This window comes from Tamandua tetradactyla, chromosome 8, assembly GCF_023851605.1.
Source record: "Tamandua tetradactyla isolate mTamTet1 chromosome 8, mTamTet1.pri, whole genome shotgun sequence".
NCBI lineage: Eukaryota > Metazoa > Chordata > Mammalia > Pilosa > Myrmecophagidae > Tamandua > Tamandua tetradactyla.
Window position 1 is genome coordinate 104,479,040 of NC_135334.1, and position 25,898 is coordinate 104,504,937.

The 25,898-nt window shown below is 36.5% G+C and overlaps 1 protein-coding gene across 4 annotated transcripts; it reads right to left on the reverse strand.

Annotated features, from left to right (window-relative positions):
• Positions 1 to 1,136: 1,136 nt before the first annotated feature.
• On the reverse strand, positions 1,137 to 18,377 carry LOC143644807 (uncharacterized). 4 transcript variants are annotated; one of them, XM_077114276.1, is made up of 4 exons: positions 18,022 to 18,377; positions 15,549 to 15,643; positions 14,419 to 14,486; positions 1,137 to 1,442 (listed from the first exon to the last, which is right to left on the reverse strand). In XM_077114276.1, the coding sequence occupies exons 1-4, from the start codon at positions 18,167 to 18,169 to the stop codon at positions 1,298 to 1,300; spliced, it is 456 nt and encodes a 151-aa protein (XP_076970391.1). In that variant the 5' UTR covers positions 18,170 to 18,377; the 3' UTR covers positions 1,137 to 1,297. The 4 variants fall into 4 exon arrangements, with proteins under 4 accessions (XP_076970391.1, XP_076970394.1, XP_076970393.1 ...); XM_077114279.1 differs by lacking the exon at positions 1,137 to 1,442 and adding an exon at positions 11,017 to 11,185; XM_077114278.1 differs by lacking the exon at positions 1,137 to 1,442 and adding an exon at positions 12,686 to 13,402.
• Between the last annotated feature and the right edge of the window lie 7,521 nt (positions 18,378 to 25,898).

Below are 25,898 nucleotides of genomic sequence, written 5' to 3' on the forward strand. Positions count from 1 at the left end.
GAATCTCTCAGTAAATGTTGATTACCGCTGTTAAAAAAAGTAGTACAATTATAAAAATGTTCTGTGATCAATTGTGGCGAATATTCCACACCAGTGCAAGGTGTTGGTGGTGGGGCGGTGTACAGTTGTTCAGCAAAACCCACAACTTTTGTAATGAAAAATTTATTTTTGGAAAAATAACCTTCAGTAAGCTGCTCATCAATAGCAGCAACCTTCGTTTGGCCATGGCTCAGCTAAGGAAGGGGGGACCACTCTGAAGGTATTTTTATCTTGAGATTATGAGAGGTGGGTTTATACTATGATATCCTTGTAGATTCTGCTTTAATATTATAAATCCTAGTTCTTACCCTTCAACATGTTTCTCCCCTTTATTTTCAACCTGTTTTACTTACAGAAAAATTAAAAAGCAACATTTTGTATGGGGGAGGCAGGAATCCACTCTGGAGTTCTGGATGAGTCACTGCTTCATTTATCTGTTTACCTTTAGAAACAATTTTGCTTTTGGTCCAGTCTTGTTGGATGATGAAAGGCACTTTTAGCTTTTACAGGAGATGGGACTTCTTTCCCTTTTTAGCAACCTCTCTTGTTTATAATAATGCCTTATTCCTATATTTCATTCCTACTTGCCACTCTTTCCATTCTTAACTGTCATAGCCATTTGCTTTGGCAATAAATAAGTAGTAAAAAGCAAAACACAATAGCCCGCCACGGTTGCTGACATTGATAAGTCTGGGGGAAATTTTTCAGAAACCTCAAAGAAGAGATTCCAGTTGTTTCTCAACCCACAAGTTTCAGCTGCACTGGGAACAATGACTCTTCTGCTTACCTCCAGAGGACAAGATGAGACAAGGGCCTTGTTTTTTCTTTTTTTTCCAAGCTTCAAACTTGAGCAAACAATCTTTACTTAACCCACATGGAAAATTTGCAAACACAAACACATTCCTCCTTTCCCATTAGTGCTGGGATGAAAAGCAAACTTCAAATTAGTTAATGTTCATGTAGTTAAGTGGTTCCCTATTGACTGGGAGTAAGTAGGTGGGGGAGCTGACTTGGAGAGGGGCTTTTGCTGTAGGGCCAACAGCAGAATGAGAGCCAAAATCATTCAGATTTCAACATAAGGCTAAAGGTATCAAGAAAACCATCTAGGTGGCACAGAACCTTGCCTCTATTGCATGCTATAGTTCTCATTAAACATGGTGCATACATCTGGGTGACACTGTGAAGAATGGAGGCAGACTTTTGGGAAAGAACCATCCAGCTCCTTGTCATGGTCCATGAATATTTATGGAACAGCCCTTTATAGGGGTGCTTGGCGCCACCACAGTTTTATTGTTTGGCAGATTGAGTGAAGTGAAGAATGTCGGGCCTCCAGCAATGAGGTGGCTGTGTCATTCCTCTTGGAAGACATGATCCTCTTGTTCCACCAGCAGGAATGTCTATGCCTATAATTGGAGAAATGAACCAGTTTGTGACCTGAACAGTCCTTACAGCAAGTGTCTTTGCAAAGCATCAACCAGTTTGCTGTAATCAGGCCATTTCAACCTCATACCTGTAGTGAAGTAAATACTGAGTAAAATTCAGGATGACGCCATCCTGATAATTAAGTAAAACAAACACCCAGATAAGAAGTATCAAGTATTTTGAACACCACAAAAACTGGGTAAAGGATCATAAGTTATAGGTAACCTTTGGTTTAATGCAATAGTCAGCAGTCAAGAAAGGGAAATCTGATTCTAGAAGAATTCCTTCTCTAAAGAATCACCATTCTTCTCTGAAATATCACTGATGGGTTATAGGGTTTCACTTATGGGCCCATAGTTTTAACTGGGTATGTAAACTCCCTGAAATCCTAGGTATATTTCATGTATGCGTGTGTGTGTGCTTCCATTTTTCTCAGGGAGAGTATTCATTGCATTCATCATGTTTCCAAGGGGATGTGTGAAGTCTTAAATTTTAAGAACCCCTTTTAGAGTGTCAGAGTGGAAGGGTATTTCGGAAATATCTAGCTCAGTACTTTTTAATGTACTTGGTACTGCTAAAAGTTTTGGTTGCATGGGATACATCTCAGGTGCTTATTAAAATGCAGATTCATGATCCCCATTTCCAGATAGGCTGGTCTAGTAGATCATGGGATGGGGCCAAGGGTTCTGCTTTTAAGTAAGCACCCCAGAGATCACGAGCCAGATATACTTTGGGCCAGATATACTTTGAGCGCTGAATGAATTTAGGAGGTAATGGGAAGTGGGATGGCCAGTGGCCCAGGGTTGGGGGAAATCACCCACCCTTCAAACCAAACAGTTCTACTTTTTCGACTTCACATATTGTGCTTCCACGTAATATTTCATTTAAACAAAGGCAAACAAATTTCATGGAAGCCACTGACATAATCCAACACCTCCATGTTATGGAAATGGAAACTGAGACCAGGAGGTAAAGTGACAATGTCAGGATAACACTAGTTGTTAATGGAAGGTTCAGAGCAAGAATCCAGACCCTCTGATTCCTTGTTCATGCTTTTTCCACCTTGGCTTATTCTTCTTAAAGCTACACATTGGAGTTAAAAAGCCAAACAGCTTTTTAGTTTATCATCCAGTAAAGAAGATAGGAAGTATTTAAGCTTTCTTAGTCAGCCATATAAAGAAGTTTTCCTGTCTTGGAATGTTTGAGCCTGAAGGGAACTGAGTGATCAGGAAAGGCCTGAGTGACATGTGGTTGAAAACAACTTCACCATTGCCACCCAAGAGACATTGCCTTCCCCCTGCCTCTTTTATTTTTTTAAAAGAAAATAACTTAGTGTTAGGCTGCCCTGTGAGGTCTGTTCTTCTATAAATACGAGTCTTTTCTTTGGTTTGAGTATTATCTGTTAATTAATGACTTCAAGGTGATCCCTCAGACTTGACTTTAGAATTTCCAACATGGTATAAAATTTCAATTCAGTTTTATAAAGGGGTGGGGTTAGGTTGGGTGGGTGAACACTGTTCTTCATGGAGAATTGTATTCATTTAGGAAGGTGATCATCAAAAGTTTTCAGAGCTCAGTCAGGGTAAATGTGGGTGGTGATATCAATTAACTAGTCTAACAGGAGTTGTAAAACCAGTCTGAAAATGTTTTCTAACCTCATGATTTCTGATGCTGCCAAATTCTGACTTATGAAAACAGTTTCCTTTCTTTGTTCTCAGTTTCCATTTTGGGTCCCAGCCAGTTTTGAGAACTAGGAATTTCAAGGCTAGTTTACAAAACTATCAAACTTTTTTTTAAACGTTGAAAGTTGTTAATATGGAACATGCATTGAAGTGTTATTTATCCCAGATGCAAATACTCAACCCCTTAAAAAAAATGACAGAATTGTGTTCTATACAGTAATAGTTCTGTGCAATAATTATTGACATTCAGAATCTATACCTGAGGCTCTGCAGGATCCTGATGTTTCTTACTCATCAAAGGGAGATTCCACTGTAATCAGTTCCTGTTTAGTGCCAAGTACATCTTACCATATTTTATTGTGTCATGGAGGTCCCAGCATAAATACATTCAGCCAATTCTGACATATCAGGGCCTGTTCCAAAGCACTATTTTGTGATTAAACAAGAAGGTAGTTGGGAAAAGAAAAGCCAAATGCACTGTATTGGATGTAGCAGTATTTCTTGTCGGAGAGAGTACAGATTTGTGGGGTAGTTGAGGCTATTAAAAGGAGACTGTGGGCTTTCTCCTGGAGCCACCCACCATATGAAGTTAGCCCTTTCTGGAGCAATACCATAGATTCAGGAAGATGAGGCAGTGTGCTAGATATCTTTCATTTGCAGCCTCTCCTGATTGACTTTTCACCCTTCCTTACCCTGCTTTGAACCACTAGAAGGCTAATCTTGGGCATGGTAAGAATTTTAATTGTTTGTGCCTTTCTAAGAATTTATGCATTTCATAAGCTTATCTAATTTGTTGGCATATAGTTATTCACAGGCTCCCCTTCCAGTTCTTTTCGTTTCTGTAAGGTTGGTAGTGATGTATCATCTTTCATTTCTGGTTTTAGTAATCTGTCTCCTATCTTTTTTTTTTGCACGGGCAGGCACTGGGAAATGAACCCATGTCTCTGGCATGGCAGGCGAGAATTCTGCCACAGAGCCACCATCACACTGCCCTCCTGTCTTTTTTTCTTAGTCAACCTAAAGGTTTTTCAATTTTTTTTAACCATTTCAAAGAACCAGTTTTTGATTTCATTGATTTTTTTCTGTTGTTTCTATATTCTTATTTCATTTGTTTTCCTTCTAGGTTTTTATTACTTCCTTCCTTTTGCTGGCTTTGGGTTTAGTTTGCTCTTATTTTTCTAGTTTCTTAAGATGGAAGATGAGGTTACTGATTTGAGATATTTCTCCTTTTTAAATATAGGCATTTATAACCATAAATTTCTATTTAAGCACTGCTGTAGCTGCAGGTAGTAAGGTTTGATAAGTCTGAATTCTGTAGTGTAGGTGGTAAGTTGGGAACTCAGTGGTGAAGTTCAGTTCCCTAGGTGAAGCTGGCTGGTTGATGTAGAGATAGATATTCTTCTTTCTGACTGCTGAAGTCGTAAGTTCTACCTTTAAGGCCTTCAAGATAGAATGAGAAAATTTCTTTTATTGCTGAAGGCAGTCTCCTTTGTTGATTGTAGATGTAGTCAACCAAAGATGCAATCAAATGACTAATGATTTAAATCCATGAAATACTCTTACAATAACACTAAGGCCAGTGCTTGCTTGATCAAGTAAATAACAGCCAATAACGTGAAATTTACCAACACAGTTTCTTAAGTCTAGTTGGTTTATAGTATTATTAAAGTCTTCTATTTCCTTATTGATCATCTGTCTAGTTCTATATATTAACAAAAGTGGGGTATTAACATCTCCAACTATTGTTGTTTTTTTAATTGTTCCTGTCATACTGTTATTTTTTTGTCTCAGGTATTTTGACACTCCCTTGCTCGATTCACACATTTGATGATGTTTATGTCTTCTGGATGGATTGGCCCTTTCATCATTATAGAATGCCATTCTTTGTCTCTAGTGTCACTTTTGTTTAAAAATCTATGAGATGTCTTTTAAATATATGAGAAGAATAAAGAATGTTTCTTAAAAGAATATATTTTTTGTATTTATCTGTCTAATTGCCTTTATAAGTGCTCTTTACTTCTGCATGAGGATTCATTTTAGTACCTATTTTCCTTTCATTTCCTCCTGATGGACTGACTCCTTTTAGTATTTTTTTTTTTTTTTTTTGGCATGGGCAGGCACCAGGAATTTTTAGTATTTTTTTTGTAAGGTAAAGCTGATCAAAATAAATTCCTTCATTTTGTTTTTCTGAAAGTATCTTAATTTCTTCTTTGTTTTTCTAGAATGGTTTTGGTGAATGTAGACTTCTTTGTTGGCAGTCTTTTTCTTTCAGTGGTTTTAATATGTCATCCCGTTGTTTTCTGGCTTTCGTACTTTCTGATGAGAAGAGAGATGTTAATCTTACTGAGCATTTCTCGTATGTGATGACTCAATTATCTCTTGCTACATTCAGGAGTCTCTTTGTCTTTTACTTTTTGAGAGTTTGAATATGATGTATGTAGGCATATATCTCGTTTTGGAGTTTTTTGAGCTTCTTGGATGGGTTGATTAATATTTTTCATCAGCATTGTTATTTTTGGCTGTGATTTCATAATTCTTCTTTCACCTTTCTCTTTTCCTCTCTCTTTATGACTCCTATTATGCATATATAGGTGTACTTGATGGTGTCCCACAGGTTTCTGAAACTCTGTAGATTTTTCTTTGTTTTTATTATTGGTTTTCCTTAGGTTGGATAATCTTTTACTGATCTGTGTTTAAGTTTTCTAATTCTTCTGCCAGTTCAAATCTGCTTCTGATAGTAGTGAATTGCTAATTTCAATTTTGTACTTTTCTACTCCAGAATTTCTATTTTCTTTAAAATATAATTTCTTTCTCTACTGATACTCCCTATTTGGTAAGTCATCATTTTCATACTTTCCTTTAATGCATTAGACATTGTTTTTCTTAGTTATTTGAAAATATTTTAATAGCTGATTTAATGGTTTTGTGAGGTAAATCTAACATTTGAGTTTCCTCAAGGACCATTTCTGTTGACTACTTTTTCCCTTATATATGGGGCATAATTTCCTGTCTTTGTGTGTTGTATAATTATTTTGTTAAAATTGAACATTATAAATAACATGTTGTAAAAACTATGAAAATCTGATTAAAGCCCTCCTCCCCCAGGTTCGTTATTGTTGCTGTTTGTTAGTAACTTTCCTGGACTAATTCTGTAATTATGCATTCTTTTTCATGTGCAGTCACAGAAATCTCTGCTCAATTAGGGTAGTGGTTAGCTAATTATTGTACAGAGAGTCCCTTAAATGCCTTGAGCCAGTAAGTTTTCTAGCCTTTGTTGAGGGGATCTCAGTGTATGTATGTGTTTGTGTGTATGTTGGGACATGGTTTCAATGCTTTGGCAGGCAGTTTACAACTCTGCCTAAGTCTTCATTTCCTGCTTGTAGAATCCTCAAATTCACCCAAATATGAGAATGCAAGGCTTCTCAGGTCTTTCTTGGGCATGGGCATACCCCTGTATATGTGAGTGGCGTTCTAGAGTCCCAGGAATATTAGCAAGCCATTCAAACCCATTTCTGGATATCTCATTTTGCAGTTTTTCCTTTTAAGTTTTTTTGGTTAGCCTTTTGTTAGTTCCAACTGATATTGCCTCCTCAGACAGTTGAAATTTTAAGGAATTGTTATTAATTTTAGAAAATTCCCTGAGAATGGGCTGTTTCCATAGAGCAAGCTCTGGGTGAGGTTAAATAAAGACAAGCCCTGAGAATGGAGCTATTCCAGGGAGCTGCCAGATGGATCAAACAGTGAAAATTCTCTTGGGATGGAACTTTTATAGGTGCTTCAAGCTCCTTCTGCCCCCTTGAATGGCTTTTAGGATGATGGTTTTCACAGCTGCTATGACTGTAATGCTGTAGTTTTTAAAGCTATCAATGAGCTGATTATTAGGGTAGAGAATGGAAGTAAGGCAAGTCCAAATGCACAGAGTTCATAGCTCTTACTAAAATTCAGCTAATTTTCTTGAACAGATACTCCTCAAATTTTTCAAGACTTTGCTTAATTTCAAGAGTTCTAAAAAAAGTTTATTTTAAGAAGTTTTGCTAATGTTCTTATTGATTTAATGACAGAACAGATTTTCCGAGATACTTTTTCCATCATTCTGGAAGTGCTTTTCTCATGGTAAGGATTTTGGACTTATCTTGATGATAAAACATTGATCAAGAGTTTTTAAAAAGGGAGAGATAGCCTCAGGTTTGTATTCTTAGATACTAGTACAGTGTCCAGCCCCTGACATGGTCCCTGACAAAACAGGTTGCTGAATAAATGGACAGTAATCCTCAGGGATAGTGACCTGTGAGAGCCACTCAGCGTCTATCAGTTCTGACATACTCCCTTTCTTTCCTTCTTTTAGCCTTACCTGGATATGGTTCGGAAGCCTAGAGTGGCCATTCCTGGGGGAGCTCAGGGTATTTGAAGGGACTGAGAGTTTTAGCACTAGTTTCTCAAGGGTTTCTGCAGGGAAGTTTCTATGATCTTAAAACTTATAGTCTCTGGGGAACTTTCTCAGTTTTTTCTTCACTTAGAAGTTGGGTTGTAAGTAGTCAGATATGCTCAAAGACCCTTTTTAGGCTTTTCTGATCTGTGCTCATTGTTTTCTTTGCTTTCTGTGAGTGTTCATGTGACTATAAGATTCTAGAACTCTAGGTGAGGAAACCCTCTGCCTCAGGAGTACCAGCTAAAGCTAATCAAGAAGGAACCATAGATTCAAGATTCCTATTATGTGAGACATTTGGAAGCTCAGTTGGTACTTCCAGAAGGCTCAGAATCCCTTTTGGTTAAATACATCTTTTTTGTTTCTCTGAGCCAAGAGAGGAGGCTTTTTAGACCTTTGTGGAGGAAAAATGACAGTTTTCCCAGGATTCAGGAGAATATCTGAGTTTGGCTGAGATATATTGTTTTAATATTTATCCTCTTTTTCTTTCTTTCTTTTTTTTTTTTAACCAATAAAATGTTAGACTTGGTTCCATGGAGTGAGAGAGATTGGGTGAAAATATACCTAAGTTCTAGAGTTTCAGATGGGCTAAAGTTTGACCTTGCTGTGTCAATGAAGATTGTAGCTCTGGGACTTAGGGACTTAGCTGGAAATACATTGAACAACTATTGAAGTCAAGGGAGCCTGTCTCTGGTAAAGTCAGGTTAGTATGGTTATGAGATGCCAGACTTGAATTTCTACGATTCAGTGAAGAAGGAGACAGCTGAACGTGGGACCTGCCCCAATTTTCGTATGGTGACCTTTTTGATTCTCATTGAGCTCCTACACACTTTCAGTCCCCTCTTTCATGTACTTGTAGCTTTGGACCCAGTTCATTCTAGTGGGGTACAGACCATTCTCTGGCACCTTCCTAAACCTAGAGAAATGTAAAAGATGTGTTTAAATTTTTCTCAAAAGCAAACCCTTCTGAGAGTACTCATTGTCCTGGTCCTATGGGAATCCTAAGGGACTTTGCTCTTTTATTGTTTTCCTCCCATCTGCAGCATATCCTAGGTTTCACCTTCTCTTTAAAAGGCAGTACTTTTCCCAAGATTGTTTTAAAATCTTTATCCTTTTTTTACTATTATTAATCCCTGCTTTCTTAAAAAAAAACTATAATAAAACTTCTTTCAAGTTTCAAGATCATCAATGACTTCCTTCTAAATCTTATCCTCTTTTCTCCTCCTACTTTAAACAGATATAGCCTTTATATACAATCCCTTTGTTGCCTCTTTTAAAAAATAATTATCAATTTTCTGAAGAGAATTGCATTTGGTTGAATGGTGTTTAACCCACCCTTACAAATAACAACTCACCCAGGATATTTCTGATGGTCTAAAAGTAGCAAAGAATACCTGGTTTATTTTACTACCCTGGATGGAAAACAAATTTGGCTAATTATTTATAATTTCTTGTTGTATTGATTTGAGACCTTCTAGCAACTGTCCCCATGCTTTTGTTCACAGTTTTTCTGATAAGACACACTGGGGGAAAAATAGAATATGGAGTGGAGTTTAACCAGCTAGATTAATTTAGTAACATTTATGGCTATGTTATCATGGTTACCTAATTAGATTGTTTAAGGTGATTCACTACCGCAGTCTTGTGATGGCCTCTGGTTTTCCATTTATCTCATAGTTGCCTCAGCTGGTCATTTACTCACATATCAAAAATAAAGAGATAGATATGGACTCTCTCCTGCATGTCGGGATCTGTGCTGGGTACTGATGAATTGATGGCAAAACCAGCCAGTGTGTGTCCCTGTGGTGCTTACATCCTGGTGAGAAGAGAGACATTTGTCAAATATCTAAACAAATAAATGTAAAATTGCAACTTTGCTAACTGTTACAAGGTGAAGAGGCATGGTGCTTTGAAAGCATATCATAGGGGGATTTGACTTAATCAAGGTCAAATGCTATTTGACCTGAGATCTTACAGAAAGAGTAGGCACTAACTAGATTGTTGGGAGGATTAAAAAGACAATGGATATGAGATGTGGTACTGTTTCCTTACTACCATTACTATTTTTTTAAGGAAATAATCACCTACTCAGCTTTTTTCATCTAGTCAGTGAAATCACAATATGTCTTTTTAAGAATCCCAAGTCTGGAATTATGATATATTCTTATCTGGAATAAATTTTTCCAAATCTGAAATTGATATACCTACAAAAATATATACACAGACAGAAAGTAATTGGCAATGATCACATTCATGAGATGAAATTGAAAAAAGTCCCCACAACTTTGTGTCACAACAAAGTTGTATGACCCTCTTTGTGTGACCCTCTTACACTTTCCTTATTCTAGTAACTATTTCCTCATTCTCTACTATATTAAGTAATCACTCTGTGATTACTATTTCTCATGTTAAACCTGAATTATGTGATTCTTTCTGTGTCATTTCATGTATTGGAAAGAGGGGTAATATTCTTCAGCTTAGTCCTAGTTAGTTTAAAGTCCTTGTAATGATGTATTTTATTTTTGAAGCCCCCGGGGCAGTAAGCTACAACTTCGAAAAGGGACCAATGCACTATTCATATCAAGCCAGTCAATCCCCTAATCCCAGACAATTATGTAAGGATAATAAAGCAACAGGTTTCCCCTTAGGGGAGGACTTAGAGAAATAGTCACCCACTTCTGCCCCTTTCATATTAAAGAGCCACTTTTCCATCTGAACTGAGACCAAGTCAGCATGAATGGTTAAGCTCTTCTTACTGGGAACAAACTGAACCCAGATGTGAATGGGGGAAGGTGGGCCAATTTTGCTTTTGGTCTTGGCAGTGCCAAGAAGCCAATTTTTTCAAAGCATTGCAGTGCCTGGCAATTTGGGGCCATGTTGTAAAGGTCAAGCTTGCTTATTAACAGTTCTTTGATAATTACTTTGCCACCTATTTTTCAAATTGACAACACTCTTAAGTTATTCTGTCTTTACTTTCCCCCTTTTGTAAAGTACTTGTGGTGCGTGTGTGTGTTTGTACTACACTGATACTAAATAGCTAGGTTTTAGATCATTCTGAGATGGCTTAATTGGGCACTTTTTAAAATGGAAAAGAAAGTGAGACTTTTAATTGGTGTGCAATTCTGAAGCAGAAATAGACTTAATGGGTCTTTTGATCTGTCTAATTTTGAAATATGTTTATAAAATACCCTTGTGGAGAAGCAAAATAGCATGAGGCAAATGTTCGACATGGTAACATCACAGGAATGAAGTAGAAGCCTTACCTCCGATTCAGTGACTTAAATTTAGCAATCACTAGGGTTCAACCAGTGGGTTCATAATGTCGGGATGTTTGGAAAAGATGGAGACAGGTGAAAGTCAACTTGAGTAGAGGAAAGAGAGGCTTTAAGATCAATAAAACAGCACTTAGTTGAAACCACTAATGAGGTATACAACATGTCTCAGAAATCACAAGTTTATTTTGCTTTTGTGAGAAGTTCGAATAACTTGTGGCTGAGGCTGTCAACACGCTTGACCACAGTCTTGTGATGGCCTCTGTTTTTCCTAGCCGCCTGAGAAGTGTGAAGTTCCAAGAGAAGGGTGGATGCCCTGTCATCTGAAGTATGCGGTTCACCAGCTTCATGATGGAAAATAACTCGAGATGTATTGTCTTAAAGCACCAAGAATGTAACATTATGAAAATCAATTTCTTGCTATTCTCCCATACGCCCACATTTTAAAGAAAAATATACTTCTTGCAAAGTTGGCACTTTGAAAATGTGGAACACAGATTTCACCCTGATCCCTTCTTCTTCTTCTTCTTCTTTTTTTTTTTTATTAACTTATTCCTTAAGACTTTTATGTGTGTTTGTGGGATGGGACCAGGGAAATAAAATGAAATAAGAAAATTTATTTTTATTTGTCTGTTGGGCATTTAGTGAGGACTTCATCAAGAGGGTGGTTCTTTCATTACTCTGACTATTAAGATGTCTCTTCAAATTGCCATAGTCCTTTGCTCTATACTTGGAACATTATGAGCGCCCTCTGGTGGACAAAATGTCATTTTAAGTTTTGTGTATATTGACTGAACATGAGTAGGTATGGAGAAAATCAGTCTTATGTTTCAAATGTCCTATTGAACTTATGAAGTCCCTGGAAAATTAGTTCCTGATGTCCTAGGGTGGTGACAGCAGAAAATAGTTCCATAAAATAATGGGATAGAAGGCAAGCTGGGGTGGCACTCCAGGCCCTATTTGCCACCAAATAGTGTTTTGGAACTGTACACAATTTGCAACTTGAACAGGGGACTCATGTCTTAGGGGAAGACCAATAACTCTACTTCTTGGCCATCCATTCAAAGATCAGAAATATTCTCATTAAGAATGAGACACTAATGAAATAACTTGGGCATAGGCAAAGCCTTTAAAGGTCTATGGCTGTTGGCATTTAGTGGTTAAAATTCTTTAAAAAAAAAGAAAGAAAACCACAGAGATTGTGTAATCCGGTCACATACCCAACTAATGCAGAGCCTAAGACAATGCAGGCCTTAGCAGCTAGAGCACATAAAGCATGTTTTCTCATTGTTTATTCAGAATCCCTCACCTTCTTTGTTGGAGCATGACACATTAAAGGCTTAAGACAGACTGCCTGATTCTTATTTTGAATATCCCTCAATTTTTGACCTCTTTAAAGGGTAGCAATCTGATTTAAAATTCGTCAAGTTGACAAAACTCTGAAGTTAAGGACAGTGGGTGTGCTGGTGAATGTTTAACAACTGATTAGCCAGGAAACAACAACAGCAACTTACTTTATAATATTTGCCAATTTCCACTGTGTAAATAATTTTAAGATCACTGATATCAAACTATCTACATGAGATCAATGAACACATAAATGGAAAGAGCTATGTATAATTGGCTTTCATAAGCTTGACAGGTCAGTTCCAGCATACCATTGCATAGGAAACTTTTAAATTTTTTCTGTAATTTTAATATTTTGGACTATGCAGATATTTTATTATAAAAAATGGAAAACTCAAATGGAAGTTATTTGAAAAGTTGGCTGCAACTGAAGAAATTACTTATAACAAAAAGTATCTCATATTGATACATATTACACAATATTCTATACTCTTTAAAATGTTTTCAAGCTCACTGTGTCACTGGAATCTTATAATAACCCCATAAAGTAAATAGGACAGAACTCTACTGCTGCTTTACAGGGGAGGAATGTGAAGACCAAGAACTGGTCCTAGAATTCTAGTTTTCTAGCTGTAAATCTGGTGGTTTTTGTTTTACACATATATTAAAGGGCAAATTCACAACTGCATTTGCTGAATTCTGACTGCATTTCTGGTTTTCATTGAACTGCACTGTTTACTTCGCTTTGAATAGAATGGTTTATCTGCAGCTATTGCTTCAAGAAGCAAGTTATGCCTGTGTAATGTGATGTATTACTGCTGGGCTTTGCAATGACCATGAAAATCACCAGTCTAGCTCTCACAGACCTGAAACATAGGAGTAGGGACTGATCATATTGCCCATGCCCTGTGTTCTCCTTTATCTCATTCTTTGATGTTTCAGCCAATGTTGATAAGAGTCCTAGATAATTCTCATTTCGGTCAATGGTCCTTACATCCTTGGGCTTAAAAACTCCAACTCTCTGGTTTGAGTATTCCAAGGCATCAGCAATTCCACATGAGATGTGAAAATCAGCAGCTTAAGATAGTGGAAAGAGAACAGATTTGGGAATCAGTAAGATCTTCATTTGAATACTACTTCTGATATTGTGTGATCTTCAGCAAGTCACTTAATTTCTCGGATCCTCTGTTTCTTCTTCTGAGAACAATAATTTCCTATGTCACAGGAAAGTTGAGAACACTAAATGGAATGTATTTATTAAGTGCTTATCGAAATGCCTGACATAAACATTCAAAATGGTAGTAATAATAATTTTATTATTTTTAAAATGCTATATTTAATATTGGTATTTCATAATAGTTGCTCAATTAAGATTAGTTTCTAAGAAGTTAAACAACCAAATAGAAAATTGCAAAAGATACAGGGAATGATGCACACTTCTTTAAACTGAAAAAACTAATTTATGTCAAAAGTGTTCTAACTGCTTTTATATTCTCTCTATGTATATCAGCATTTATTTATTCATTTCCTTAGCTATTTTTTCTCCCCTTTACAGATGAGGAATAATCCCAGGGTAAGCCTGTAATACTGCCTCAATAGAGGAGATGAGAATTTTTAAAAATTAATTTTCTGTTCTTGTAGCCCATGACAAAAATATTGCTAGACATAGCTTTTTTCTTCCATCTTTCCTTCCTTCCTTTTTCCTTTATTTTAATTTTTATTTACTGCCTCATAATAACTTTTGTTTTAAGCTAACACACCAAGATCATTTCTTCATGTCAATCAATATTTCTCTGAGACCCCACTCTTCGTGATGATATGCATCTGCACTGTGGAGAAAGACCATGATTTTATTTGACTAATTGACTTGTTTTGAGTGTTTAGGAATGTGTTTCCAAATTTTGCAACTTAAAAATGCTAAGAATTATATTCTTGATATTAATTATTTACTATTGCTTGGTTTAAAATTAATGACTTAGAGGTAGAAGAAGTCAGTGCCACTCCAACCTCCTATGTTTTCTCTCAGGCACGGAATTTAAGCCTTCAGATTATACTACCGCTGAATGAAGTGAACTCAAAAGGTAGGTTGACATTTCCTTTCCTAGAGAGTGGAGAGCAAAAACAGGTAGAGGAAAAAGACTTGCTTTAAGAGCTGACTCGTTTGTTTTTGGCCAGGGGATATATTGCAGGAAGAAACAGCAAACATCATAAAAAGGGGTTTCCTTTGTACCTTGGAGTTGGTTTTCCTTTCAGCATCCTTGGAGACATCCATTTCTTTCCCTGCTTAAATGGTGTTTCCTGCAGGAAATAGAATAGCTTACTCAGATGAGAAGGATGTAGTCAAGGCAGTTATAGTAGGTGCCACTAGCATGAAGTGGGTGGGCAGAGCATATGTGAGCTTAGTCTTAGAAAGGGTCATGGCAAATCATGGCAGTGAGTCAGAGACTATAATGGATCCATACTGTAAGGTACAAGTGCCAACTGTGCAGTGTGTTAGACTTGGAGGCAGGACTAAAACCTTGAAATAATCATTCCTGGATTATAAACTATTCAGAGATTGATGGTCAAGACTTAGCATACACTAACATGATATGTTCATAATTCATTATTTATGTTTAACACAACTTTTCAAATATATATCTATTTACTTAATACTTGTATCTTTTAATGTGTCATAATAAGTACTTAATAGTATTTAAAAAAAATAATTTACTTTCCTAAGGATTATAGAAGATATAATCATGTATAAAATATTTATGATATACTAAATTATATATATTTGTATATGTGTGTGTATGTGAATGCATATAAGTATATATACAACATGTACATATGCAATTTAACTCTAAAGTTCCCAGTGGCCAAATAAATAAGATGTGTGATTAGTGTATCAGTCTGGGCCCAATAAAAAAGAAACTACACAGTAATTTTAACAAAAGAAAGTTTAATATAAAGAATTATTAACTATAACTGGGTATTGAAGTAACAAGGAATTGGCTAGTAAGAAAAAAAGAGACCTCTAAAGAATGCAATAATAACCAATATAAGTAGCATTCATTGCTTTTACGGCTGTGATAGAACATACAATGAAGAGAACTCACCATCCACCTCAGTACTCAGATCCAGATCTCACTGTGTGATCTCAGATCTCATGGCTGTGATTCTCTGGATGGCAAAGAAGTCACTGCTGTGCTAAGAATCTGCCCTTTGGAAATTGCCAGAAACATGTCCTCCAAGGTACCCAGGAAAGCTGTTTATATTTCGCCAGAGGCACTATACTATAAAACTGTTCTAGAGTGATTCTAGAGGAAGCTACTGACCATCAAGCAATTCTGTCTGCTGTGTACTGCAGGAACCTACCTCTGCAGAGGCTGAACATGCTGCAGGGCCTGGTGCTGAAGAAGCTGCCTGTACAGCAAGAGCTGAGCACTGAGGAACCTGCATGCTATAGGAACCTGCAGAGAGAGCAGATGGGAACCGGGAAGCAAACCCCTTCCTCCTGCAGTATTTCTCCAACAACCACTACTGACAAAGCTTATCAATGTGTCAGCTGGCAAAGGAAAAATATTTAATGGAGTCAGATCCATTATTCTCAGAACAGGCAATGAAGGCTGAATTCAGAGCTGAGAGACTTTAAATTAGTAAGTGAAACAATCAGTGACTATATACACATTGTCCATACAATAAACACATATAAATTCTGTATTATTTCTCTCAAGGGTCCTCATAAAAAGTTTCTTCAAGAAGATGTGGTGTTTTGAAGCTGAATGTACACCCAAAAACTTATACTTAAATGTAATCCATTCCTGTGGGCGTGAATCCATTGTAAGTAGAACCTTTTGACGAGGTTACTTCAATTAAGGTGTTAATTCAACTAAGGTTTGGCTCACCTCAATCAGGGTCTTAATTACTGGAGTCCTTCATAAGCAGAATGAAATTCAGAGAGAGAGAGAGAGAGAGAGAGAGGAGAGAGAGAGAGAGAGAAAGAGAGAGAGAGAGAGAGAGAGAGAGAGAGAGAGAGAGAGAGAGAGAGAGAGAGAGAGAGAGAGAGAGAGAGAGAGGAGAGAGAGAGAGAGAGAGAGAGAGAGAGAGAGAGAGAGAGAAAGAGAGAGAGAGAGAGAGAGAGAGAGAGAGAGAGAGAGAGAGAGAGAGGAGAGAGAGAGAGAGAGAGAGAGAGAGAGAGAGAGAGAGAGAGAGAGAGAGAGAGAGAAAGAGAGAGAGAGAGAGAGAGAGAGAGAGAGAGAGAGAGAGAGAGAGAGAGAGAGAGAGAGAGACCAAATACCATATACCATTTCATGGTATTTGCTTGAGCAGCCTAGGGAATTGTTTCAGTTTGCTAAAGCTGCCAGAATGCAATATAACAGAGATGGTTTGACTAAATCCCTTCAGAATGTGGGGTGGTGGCCAGGCTCTCCTCAATCCCCAGGGAATGTGCTACAAGACCTCTCTGAGACCTGGGGTACCAAAACTCTTCCTGAACACTGAGATGGAAGGCCTGCCCTTTGCCTTGGGGGCAAATTCACCCTTTCTACATGCATGGGTGCGTCTACTCTCCTGGCCCGATATTTCTTGACTCCAGACCTTAGTTTCCATGGTTCTGCCTTGAAGTAATTTTTCCTTCAATTTGTCCCTTTTCTGTTCAGAGTGGTAGTGGTTCTGTCTACACAAATCTCATGAAAAACTTGTTGGCTTGGCATGCAGTATACAAGGGTCAAAACCTGTTGCTTCCTATGAAACAGAGCTCGAAGGATGTTAAGGAATGATGAGAAAGACAGACGGGATCAGGGAGTCTGAAGCTTGGTGACAACAGACAACTTTATTCTTAACTAGTTCCTACTTATATACTGTAGGATTTAAGTGACAAAAAAGCATGCATGCATTTTGTGATAAAGCAGAGTGCTTACTTTTCAGTATTTTACTCCCTACATACAAAAGATAGGTATAAAGACCTTGGGGTTTAAGAAAAAACAAACATTGTCTCCCTCCCAGACTGTCCTCCAATTAAGCAGATAACAGTCTCCACAATTTACTGCGGACACCACTCTGAAGCCAGCTGCTCCCAATAAATTCTGCAGGTCTTGTATTAACCCTTGCTCCTAAAAAACCTTCAGACAATAGCGCCTTCTACAGATCCTTTCTGGATAACTTCATCTCCAATCCTTTTCTGAACCGGTGGGTTCCATGTTTGTTAAACCCTCATGTGGGGTAATATTCTCTGGGGTCTCATTTTCCAAAAGCTCAGAATTTTCCAAGCTATCAGTTTCTGGTTTCTTGTTCCCCAGCACTCAGTTCTAAACTTAACCCTTTCTCACATTTTACTGTAAGCTGCAAGGAGAAATTAGGCTCATTTTTCATATCTAGTTTGGAAATTTCCTCAGATATACAAGCTCATTACTTTTAAATTCTACCATCCATCCAACACCCAGGATTCTATTTTACCAAACTCTCTGCCACTTTAAAACAAGGGTCTCCTTTATTCCAGTTGGCAATGACACATTCATAATTTCTGTCTAAGGCCTCATCAGAAGCATATTTCCACATTTCTACCAACAGACTGTTCAAAGCAATTCAGGCCTTTTTCTATTAAACATATCACAATTTCCTCAGAACCTTTCCCTTTTCCATTTATAAAGCTGTTCCAGCTTTTTTTTTTTGTATTTGCAAATTGCAGTGCCCTACTTCTCTGATAAAAAAATCTACTTCAGTTTGCTAAAGCTACTGAATGCAATATACCAAACATGGATTGGGTTTTACAAAGGGAATTTACTAGGTTACAAATGTACAGTTCTAAGGCCATGAAACTGTCTGAATTAAGGCATCAACAGGAGGATACCTGGACTCTGAAGAAAGACCACCACCAGCATCTGGAACATCTCTGTCAACTTTGAGGATATGTGGCTGGCATCTACTGGTCCTTGCTCCTGGTTCATTGTTTTCAGCTTCTGATTCCAGTGGCTTTCTTTCTGTGTCCTGCAGGTCATCTATTAGCGTCTCCAGGGCATTTCTCTCTCTAAAAATCTGTGAATCCTTTCTTAGCTTCTCTGGGGCAAACTCTGAATTTCATCTGTTAGCTTAGCATCTCCCAAGGCATTTTCTGTCTCCAAGCAGCTATGCTTTCTCCAAAATGTCTCCCTCTTAGAGGACTGCAGTAAGTGGATTAAGATCCACCTTGAATGGGTGAGGGTCACATCTCCATGGAAACAACTTAATCAAAAGGTCTTACCCAACAATAGGTCTGCCCTGACAAGATAGGTTTAAAAGAACATGTCTTTTCTGGGGCACATAACAGCTTCAAACCAGCACAGAAACTAAAACAGGAGACATAAAATGAAGTAATAATATTATGTAAATGAAAATGTCCTCGACAAAGCTCCTGTGGAATAGTTGGTTGTAATAGATGCATGCATATATGTGTGTGTGTGTGTGTGTGTATATATATATATATATATATATATGGATAGATAGATATCTGTATTTTTCTCAATATTTTCATACCAGTTTATCCATAGAATTATTCAAACTCAAGTCTCATTTACATAAATTTTCAACTAAAGAATCTTTATTAGTTTATTGTCTGTGGTAGAAATACCTACATCTGCTTGAATTTTACCAATCATGCTATCTATAGCCTGGTGTCTGTCAACCAGGATTGCATCTTTACAATTACTTGCATTCCCCATAGCAAAGAATGGAGTGACATGATGAACTCAAAACAAGAGTAGCTACAAGGGAGAAAACCATTAAAGGATATATAGCCACCATGCTGAAAAAACTCTTAGAAAAAGCTTATGTTTCGTTTAGTTCTTATGAGGAAACAGTGTCTACTAGGATAAAAAGGGGCATCTTATTGTGAGTGGCAAGCGTCTTGCTACTGTTGCTAACTGCAGGGCCAGCAAACTTTATTTTACAGGACTAAATAGTAAATATGTTATGCTTTGCAAATCATCTTGTCTCTGTTTTACCTACTCAACTCTACTATTGTCGCTTGAAAGGAGTCATAGACATTATGCAAATAAGTGGGCATGTCTGTGTCACTGTGAAACTTTAACATGCTTGTTATAGTTTGTTGACCTCGACTTTATTGGATAAAAAATAATGTATAACTGTCTTAGATTTCTGGGGTTTTTGACCTACATTTGGCCAATAATGAAACATGTTAATTCTTTCATTGCTCTTGAACAGAGGTCAGGAAACATTTCCAGTAAGGGCCAGGTATTAAATATTTTAGTCTCTGTAGGCTACATATTATCTCTGTGTTCCTCCTTTTCCTCTTCTTCTCCTTCTTCTCTTCTTCCCAACTCCCATCCTCCTACCTCTTATTTTTCCCTGTTTTTCTTACAACCCTTTAAAAATGTAATAACCTTCTTCAGCTTGAAGGCCTTACCAAATCAGGGCATGGGCTGTAGTTTTCTGACTTCTAATCTTAAGAAGAGTGAAATAGAAGCTGTTTATTTTAAATTCTAGAGATTTTGGTGGTATACATAATGGGATTAAATGGCATCAACAGTTTTATGATTACTCTTTAGCATGATTTGGCTGTTTGAGCATATCTTTTACCTGCCTTGACCTCACTTTCTTATATATTCATAATTCAAAGTTGTTTCATACTCCAGTAAATATTAAATCTTTATTTGGTCCCAGCTGACATTACATAATAAGTTTTATCTTTTACCCCTGGTAAATTATATACCATTCTATGGTCCATTGCTTGGTTAACTTTGTTTACCATTTTATCAGTAGATGCTACTTTAACATTATTTATTTATTCTCTGTTAAAACAAAACATTTTTATATATATATATATATTGAAAAAGTTTTGCAACATGCCTTTGAAGGGTTTGCAGTATAAACTTTTTTTTCCCTGTTAGGAGATGGCAGTATTTAAGCTATGTAAGCTACTTAAATATGTTACCTTCCCTATGTCAATAGGAAGTTGCCCCAGGACAAATCGTAGTGCCAAGCCAATGTTTAGTAGAGTGCAGATAAAGAAAACAAGTTCTAGAAGTTGTTTCTGTGTCCACCAAGGTGGGTTTCACAGGCTACAGTAGTGTGTCCTTTGGGTAAGTATGTGAAGAGCTGATAGATGAGGGTTGAAGGCTATTTAAAGGCTCTTGTAATACCAGACTTAAATCACATTCTCCTTGGAACTGCAAAGAATTCTTTTTTCTTGTGTCAGGCTAAGTGTTATGAGTCAAATGAAGACTAGGTAAGAATTCATAAATTGGGAATTTCTTACTGTCAGTACAAACTTGGGATAATTCACTTATTTCCTCACTGCCTTAATTTCTTCATGTATGGGATTGCAAATAAAAGCTTTTACTTGTAGCTTTGTTACGATTAGATAACTCATACATAGGAAAATAAAGTACTTTCTGGGTAAGAACTCAGTTCTTATTTATTATTTATTAAATTTATTATAATACCCGCCTTGTGCCAGAAATTTTCATGACACTACTATCCCCAATACAAGAACTTGCATTGCTCATGTCTCATTTCCTTAAGAATCTGATGGCGACAACAAATCTGATAATTTACTTTGAAGGATGTATACATGTAATGTTTTAATACATTATTTCTTTCGAATCATATATTTGTATTTGAAAGGGCACATAGAAGTCTTTCTTAACGAATATCTGTTGAACAGAATCTAATTGATCCTGTTCTTTAGTGCACTGTCATCAATCCTTTCTGTTTGTTTATTTTTATATGAATTGGTCCGTATCTACTTGTGTTTCCCTATCACTCATAGACACCATCCCTATTTAATATATATTTTTCCACTTGACCTTCATTTGCTTATTTGGATATATATATTTGCTTGAAAAACTTATCTTGTTTTGTGCATGTGTTTGATCAAAAGCACAAAATTATACTGTTATAAATATAATTTCTGATTATTTTCTTCAATTTACATTTAGTATTTAGATATATCTTCTTTTGTTGCTGTATTGAAATGCATCAGTAGTTCTGATGAATGTATAGTACAGTGGATATGTTTGCTCCATTTTATTCATTCCCCTTCTTTACAGATACATGGGCTAACACATACACTTACTACTCTAAATAGTGCTGCAATGAACATCCACTGTGATAGACTATCACTATTCATCATCAGTATTAACTGACCCTTATTTTGGAGGATGTATTTCTCCAATTTGTAGAATTCAGGCTTAGTTATGTGAATTACTTGGGCTGATGTTTTGGGAGCAGGAGTAACATGGAGGTGTATGTAGCACGTTTCCTCTGCTTCTGTGAACCACAATGTCCCAGATAATTCCTGCTTTATCAGCCTGGGTCCTGGGGTAAGAGTGATTTCTAAAATCTGAAATACATTGCCAGACAGTGTTGTACAAATAACAGGAGTGAGAAATAGATCTTTGCTTTTAAAAGCCACCAAGATTTGGAAAATACTTGTTATTGTGGCATAATCTATCTATCCTATTTTGACTGATAGAGCAAATGATGTCATGATAATTTGGTACCTTTAAATTATTCCTCTTCAAGGGTGGGTTGAGAGTATTTCATTTGCAGAAAGGAGAGTGACCCCAATGTTTGTGATGACAAAGGTGTACGATGGTAGTCATTAGGACTGTTCAAAATGTCACATTTTTCACTCTGGGTATTTATATTTGTTCCTCCATTTGGGCTTGTCTTGTGGATTTGGTATGATAATTTCTCTGGGCTATAAAACCAGGAGTTGATTGCTAGATAATAATCTACATAGCGTGACATATTTGGTATAACAATACCCACCCATTAGCAGAGCAAACTTTTGTGCAAAAATTGATACATCATTATTGCTTTATTTGGGGATACTCTAATTGCTAGTGAGAATTAATGTTCATTTAATCATTGGTCAGTTTGAATCACCTTCTGTGCATTGTATAATTTTAATTTTTAACTGTTTAAACCTTGTGTTTCTTGCCCTCTTCTTGCTTATTTGCTGTAGTTCCCTGTATATTTTGAATGCTAAAACCTTGAAAGATTTTGACATTGCAGACATCTTCTCCCAGTCTGTCACCCATCTGTTAATTTTGACAATGATGCTCATTAAACAAAAAAAAATAATTTTTATGTAAATTCATCAGTTTTCTGCTCATGGCCTATGATTTGGAATCTTTTAAAAGAAATCCTCCTCCATCCCCAAGGTGATAAAGATAATTTCCTACCTTTACTTTATTTTTTTTGCATGGGCAGACACCGGGAATCGAACCCGGGTCTCCAGCATGGCAGGTGAGAACTGTGCCTGCTGAGCCACTGTGGCCTGTCCCTACCTTTACTTTTATCAGTTTATAATTTTACCCTTTTCTTTTAGATCATTAATCCATTGGGGGTTTACTTTTTTGAATATAGGATGAGGTGGGAAATATAACTTAAATGTTCTCCACATTATTTTTTAAATAGTTCGTTTCTCCACTAATTTGTGAGTTACTTCTATTAGATGTTATGTTCTCATTTAAGTGCTTTGTTCCTTAGTTTTCTATCTTGTTCTACTGGTCTATTGACTCTGCCAAGACCATAGTGTTGATTACTATGACTTATTGATGTTTGGACTGTTCAGGGATGCTTATTCTTCATTAAAAATTTTAGAGTAAATTTGTTGAATTCCTCAGTCTTATTTACATTTGAACTATATCAAATGTATGCAATCATTTTGTTTTTGGAGTGTTTTACAATACTGTAATCTCCCTTACCAATGCAGCATATATTTCTATTCAGATTTTTGGGGAGGGTATGGTGAAGGTCATTTTTCTTCACAAAAGTCTTGAGAATTTTTAGTAAGTTTAATTCTTAGATACGTTTATTGGTTGGTTATTGCTGATGAAAAGAGATGTTCTTGATTTTGAGGATCTGATCTTCTGCCACATTGTCAATTCTTGCTGATTCTAAAGCTTTGCCTCTTGATTTTCTTGGTTTTGTATGTAAATATATCATTTAAAAGTAGTAACAATTTTGCCTCCTTTCTAATCTTTCTCTTTCTCTTTCTTTTTCTCTCTCCCCCCTATTTTATTGTGTTGGTCACTATGTCTAGCACCACATTAAACAACTGCAATGATACCATGTATTCTTTTCTTCTTCCCAAACTAAAAACAAATAAATAAAAAATTTCACCATTAAGTATGATGTTTACTATAGGCTTTTGGGCAGTTTATTATTATTATTGTTTTCATCAAGTTAATTGTTTCAATCTGTCTCTTGTTTTCTTAGACTTTTTCTTAATCATAGTGAACTGTATTAATTTTATCAAATGCTAATTCTTTGTCTATTAAAGTAACCATATGAATGGTCCTCTTTAATGCACTAATGTGGTAAATTACATTGTTTGATTGTTACTGAACCATACAGGAAGTCCTGAAATAAACCTTACTTGTCATGATCCTTTGGTGTACTATTGAATTTGGATAGCTAACAAGATTTTTGTGTCCATGTTTATTAGTAAAATTGCCTTGACTTTTTCTTTCCTTATTATATGACTTGGTCCATTAAAAAAAAATCTGGCTTTAATATAAAGGTTTTACTAGTTTTTTTTTAACATGAGTTGGTTGGCTTTTATTGCTTTTACATTTTCTGGAACAACTTGAGTGTATGATGGTTGCTATTTCTTTAAAGTTTGTTAAACTCACTGTATGGCTATCTGGGCCTGCAAATTTTTGTTTTGTTTTGATTTTACAGGGTTGTGGATGGAAGAGGGAAGATTAATATAATTTCTTTAATGGTTTTGGTCCATTCTGGAGTTTTTTTTTCTTTATCTATTTTGACATTTTGTAACTTTTTCAGGAAATTTAATAGTTTCATCTTTGTTTCAAAATGTATTTCAATATGGTTGTTTAGTTCATAACTTTTTCACAATTTTAAAAATCTCTGTTATTACTGTAGTTATTTCCTTTATTTTAATTGCTTATTTGCATCTTTGCTCCCCCAACTCAGTCAACATTTGTTTTCTGTTTTTTATTCTTTTCAGAAAACTTGATTTTGCTTTGATTAATAACCTCTCTTTTCTTTTTGTTCTTAATTTCATTGGTTTCTAACACTATTTTTTTTTTTTTTGCATGGGCAGTCTCTAGGAATAAAACCTGGGTCTCCGACATGGCAGGTGAGAATTCTGCCACTGAGCCACCATTGCACCATCCTAACACTATTTTTATATTTACTTCCTTCCTTTTTATTTTTTATTTTTTTGGTTTATTTCTGTACTATTTTTTTCTAGTTCTTGAGTTGAATGCTTAAATCATTTGTCTTTAATAGAAACTAGTTTACTGAACAGTCTGATTTCTGCAGGATACAAGCATACAGTCATTTTATTGTTATTTTTTCAATTCCTTCCTTCAAACATGCCCGCTGAGCTTCCCTTTCCCATCTCTTAGTAACATCTTAGGTGGCCTCCATTGCTTCCTGGTCACTTCCAGGTTTTAAAAAGTCCCATCTTGTCTGATTTAAAAATTCAATCTCTTATAAACCTGATATTCACCTTCTCCATGTCTTGATATTGGTTAGGCCTCAGCCTGCATGGTGAGGGTGTCATTTGCTTTTTCATTTCTCCCCCTTCACTATTTTACTTGTAGTTTCTATAGTTTTCGCACAAGGAAGGGGAGATTTGAAAAAAGATTATAAACCCAAAGAAATGCTTTTTACTTTTATGATTTGTTGGAGTCTTCTCTTGGCTGGTAATTCTTTCTGGAAGGCAGAGGGAATGTTGACTCTTCCATCAGAAACTCTGCAGGGTCCTTCCCACAGCACTATATCCTGATGGGGAATATTTGCTCTGCAGAGAAATAATCTGATCCTCTCCAGCCCATGCTCTCAGAAATACACCCCCATAGTTTCTTGCTTCCAGACACTTTGCCTTGGCAGGTAGCCCTTTGAGACAAGATGATTAAAAGGGGAAATATTAGGTTGCATATGTCATAACAAAATAAACTAAAAAAAAAAAAAATCCATAGAAGTATACAGCACAAACGTGAACCTAAGTTAAAACATGGGCTATAGTTCAATAACACAGTTATAAAAATGTGCTTTCATCAATAGTAACAAATATTCCATACCAATGCAAGTTGTTAATAATGGGGAGGGGGATAGGGGAATCCTGTATTTTATGCATCATTATTCTGTAAACCCACAACTTCTCTAATAAAGGAAAAAGAGCGCGTGCCTCTTCTCCATTCTCTAGTTCTTTACTACCAGTCAAATGGACAGGTTCCAGTGGAGGAGTCCAAGGCTGCAGTGGAAAGAGCCAGTAGGTGAAAGGGGCATCCTGGAATTCAGTTGAGAAGAACAGAGTCACCTCCTTTCCCCATCCCCACTGAACCACACTGGATTGTGATACAAGTCCAAAATAACACTTCATTTTGTTAAGTCGCTGAGATTATGGGGTAGTTTAGCACAGCAACTATCGCTTACCCTATCTAATATAAGGAGAAAAAAAGACAAGTATAGAAAACCACAATACAAATGGAAAGTGAAATATGTTATTTGAGACATGAAAAGGAGCTTCTGTTCAGTTGGGGAGAGCACAGAGGATTTTATTGGAGGAAGTAAAACCTAACTTGAACATTAAAACATTTTTTGGGTAAGATGTAGGTAGTTGGAAATGGCAGAGGCAGAGAATAGGGAATTATTGAAGAAACAGAAATAAAAGACTAGAGAAGGAAATTGGGAGGTGTGTGTAGGTCACAGATAATAAGTTATTTGGGTGGCAAGAAAACTGTGTGA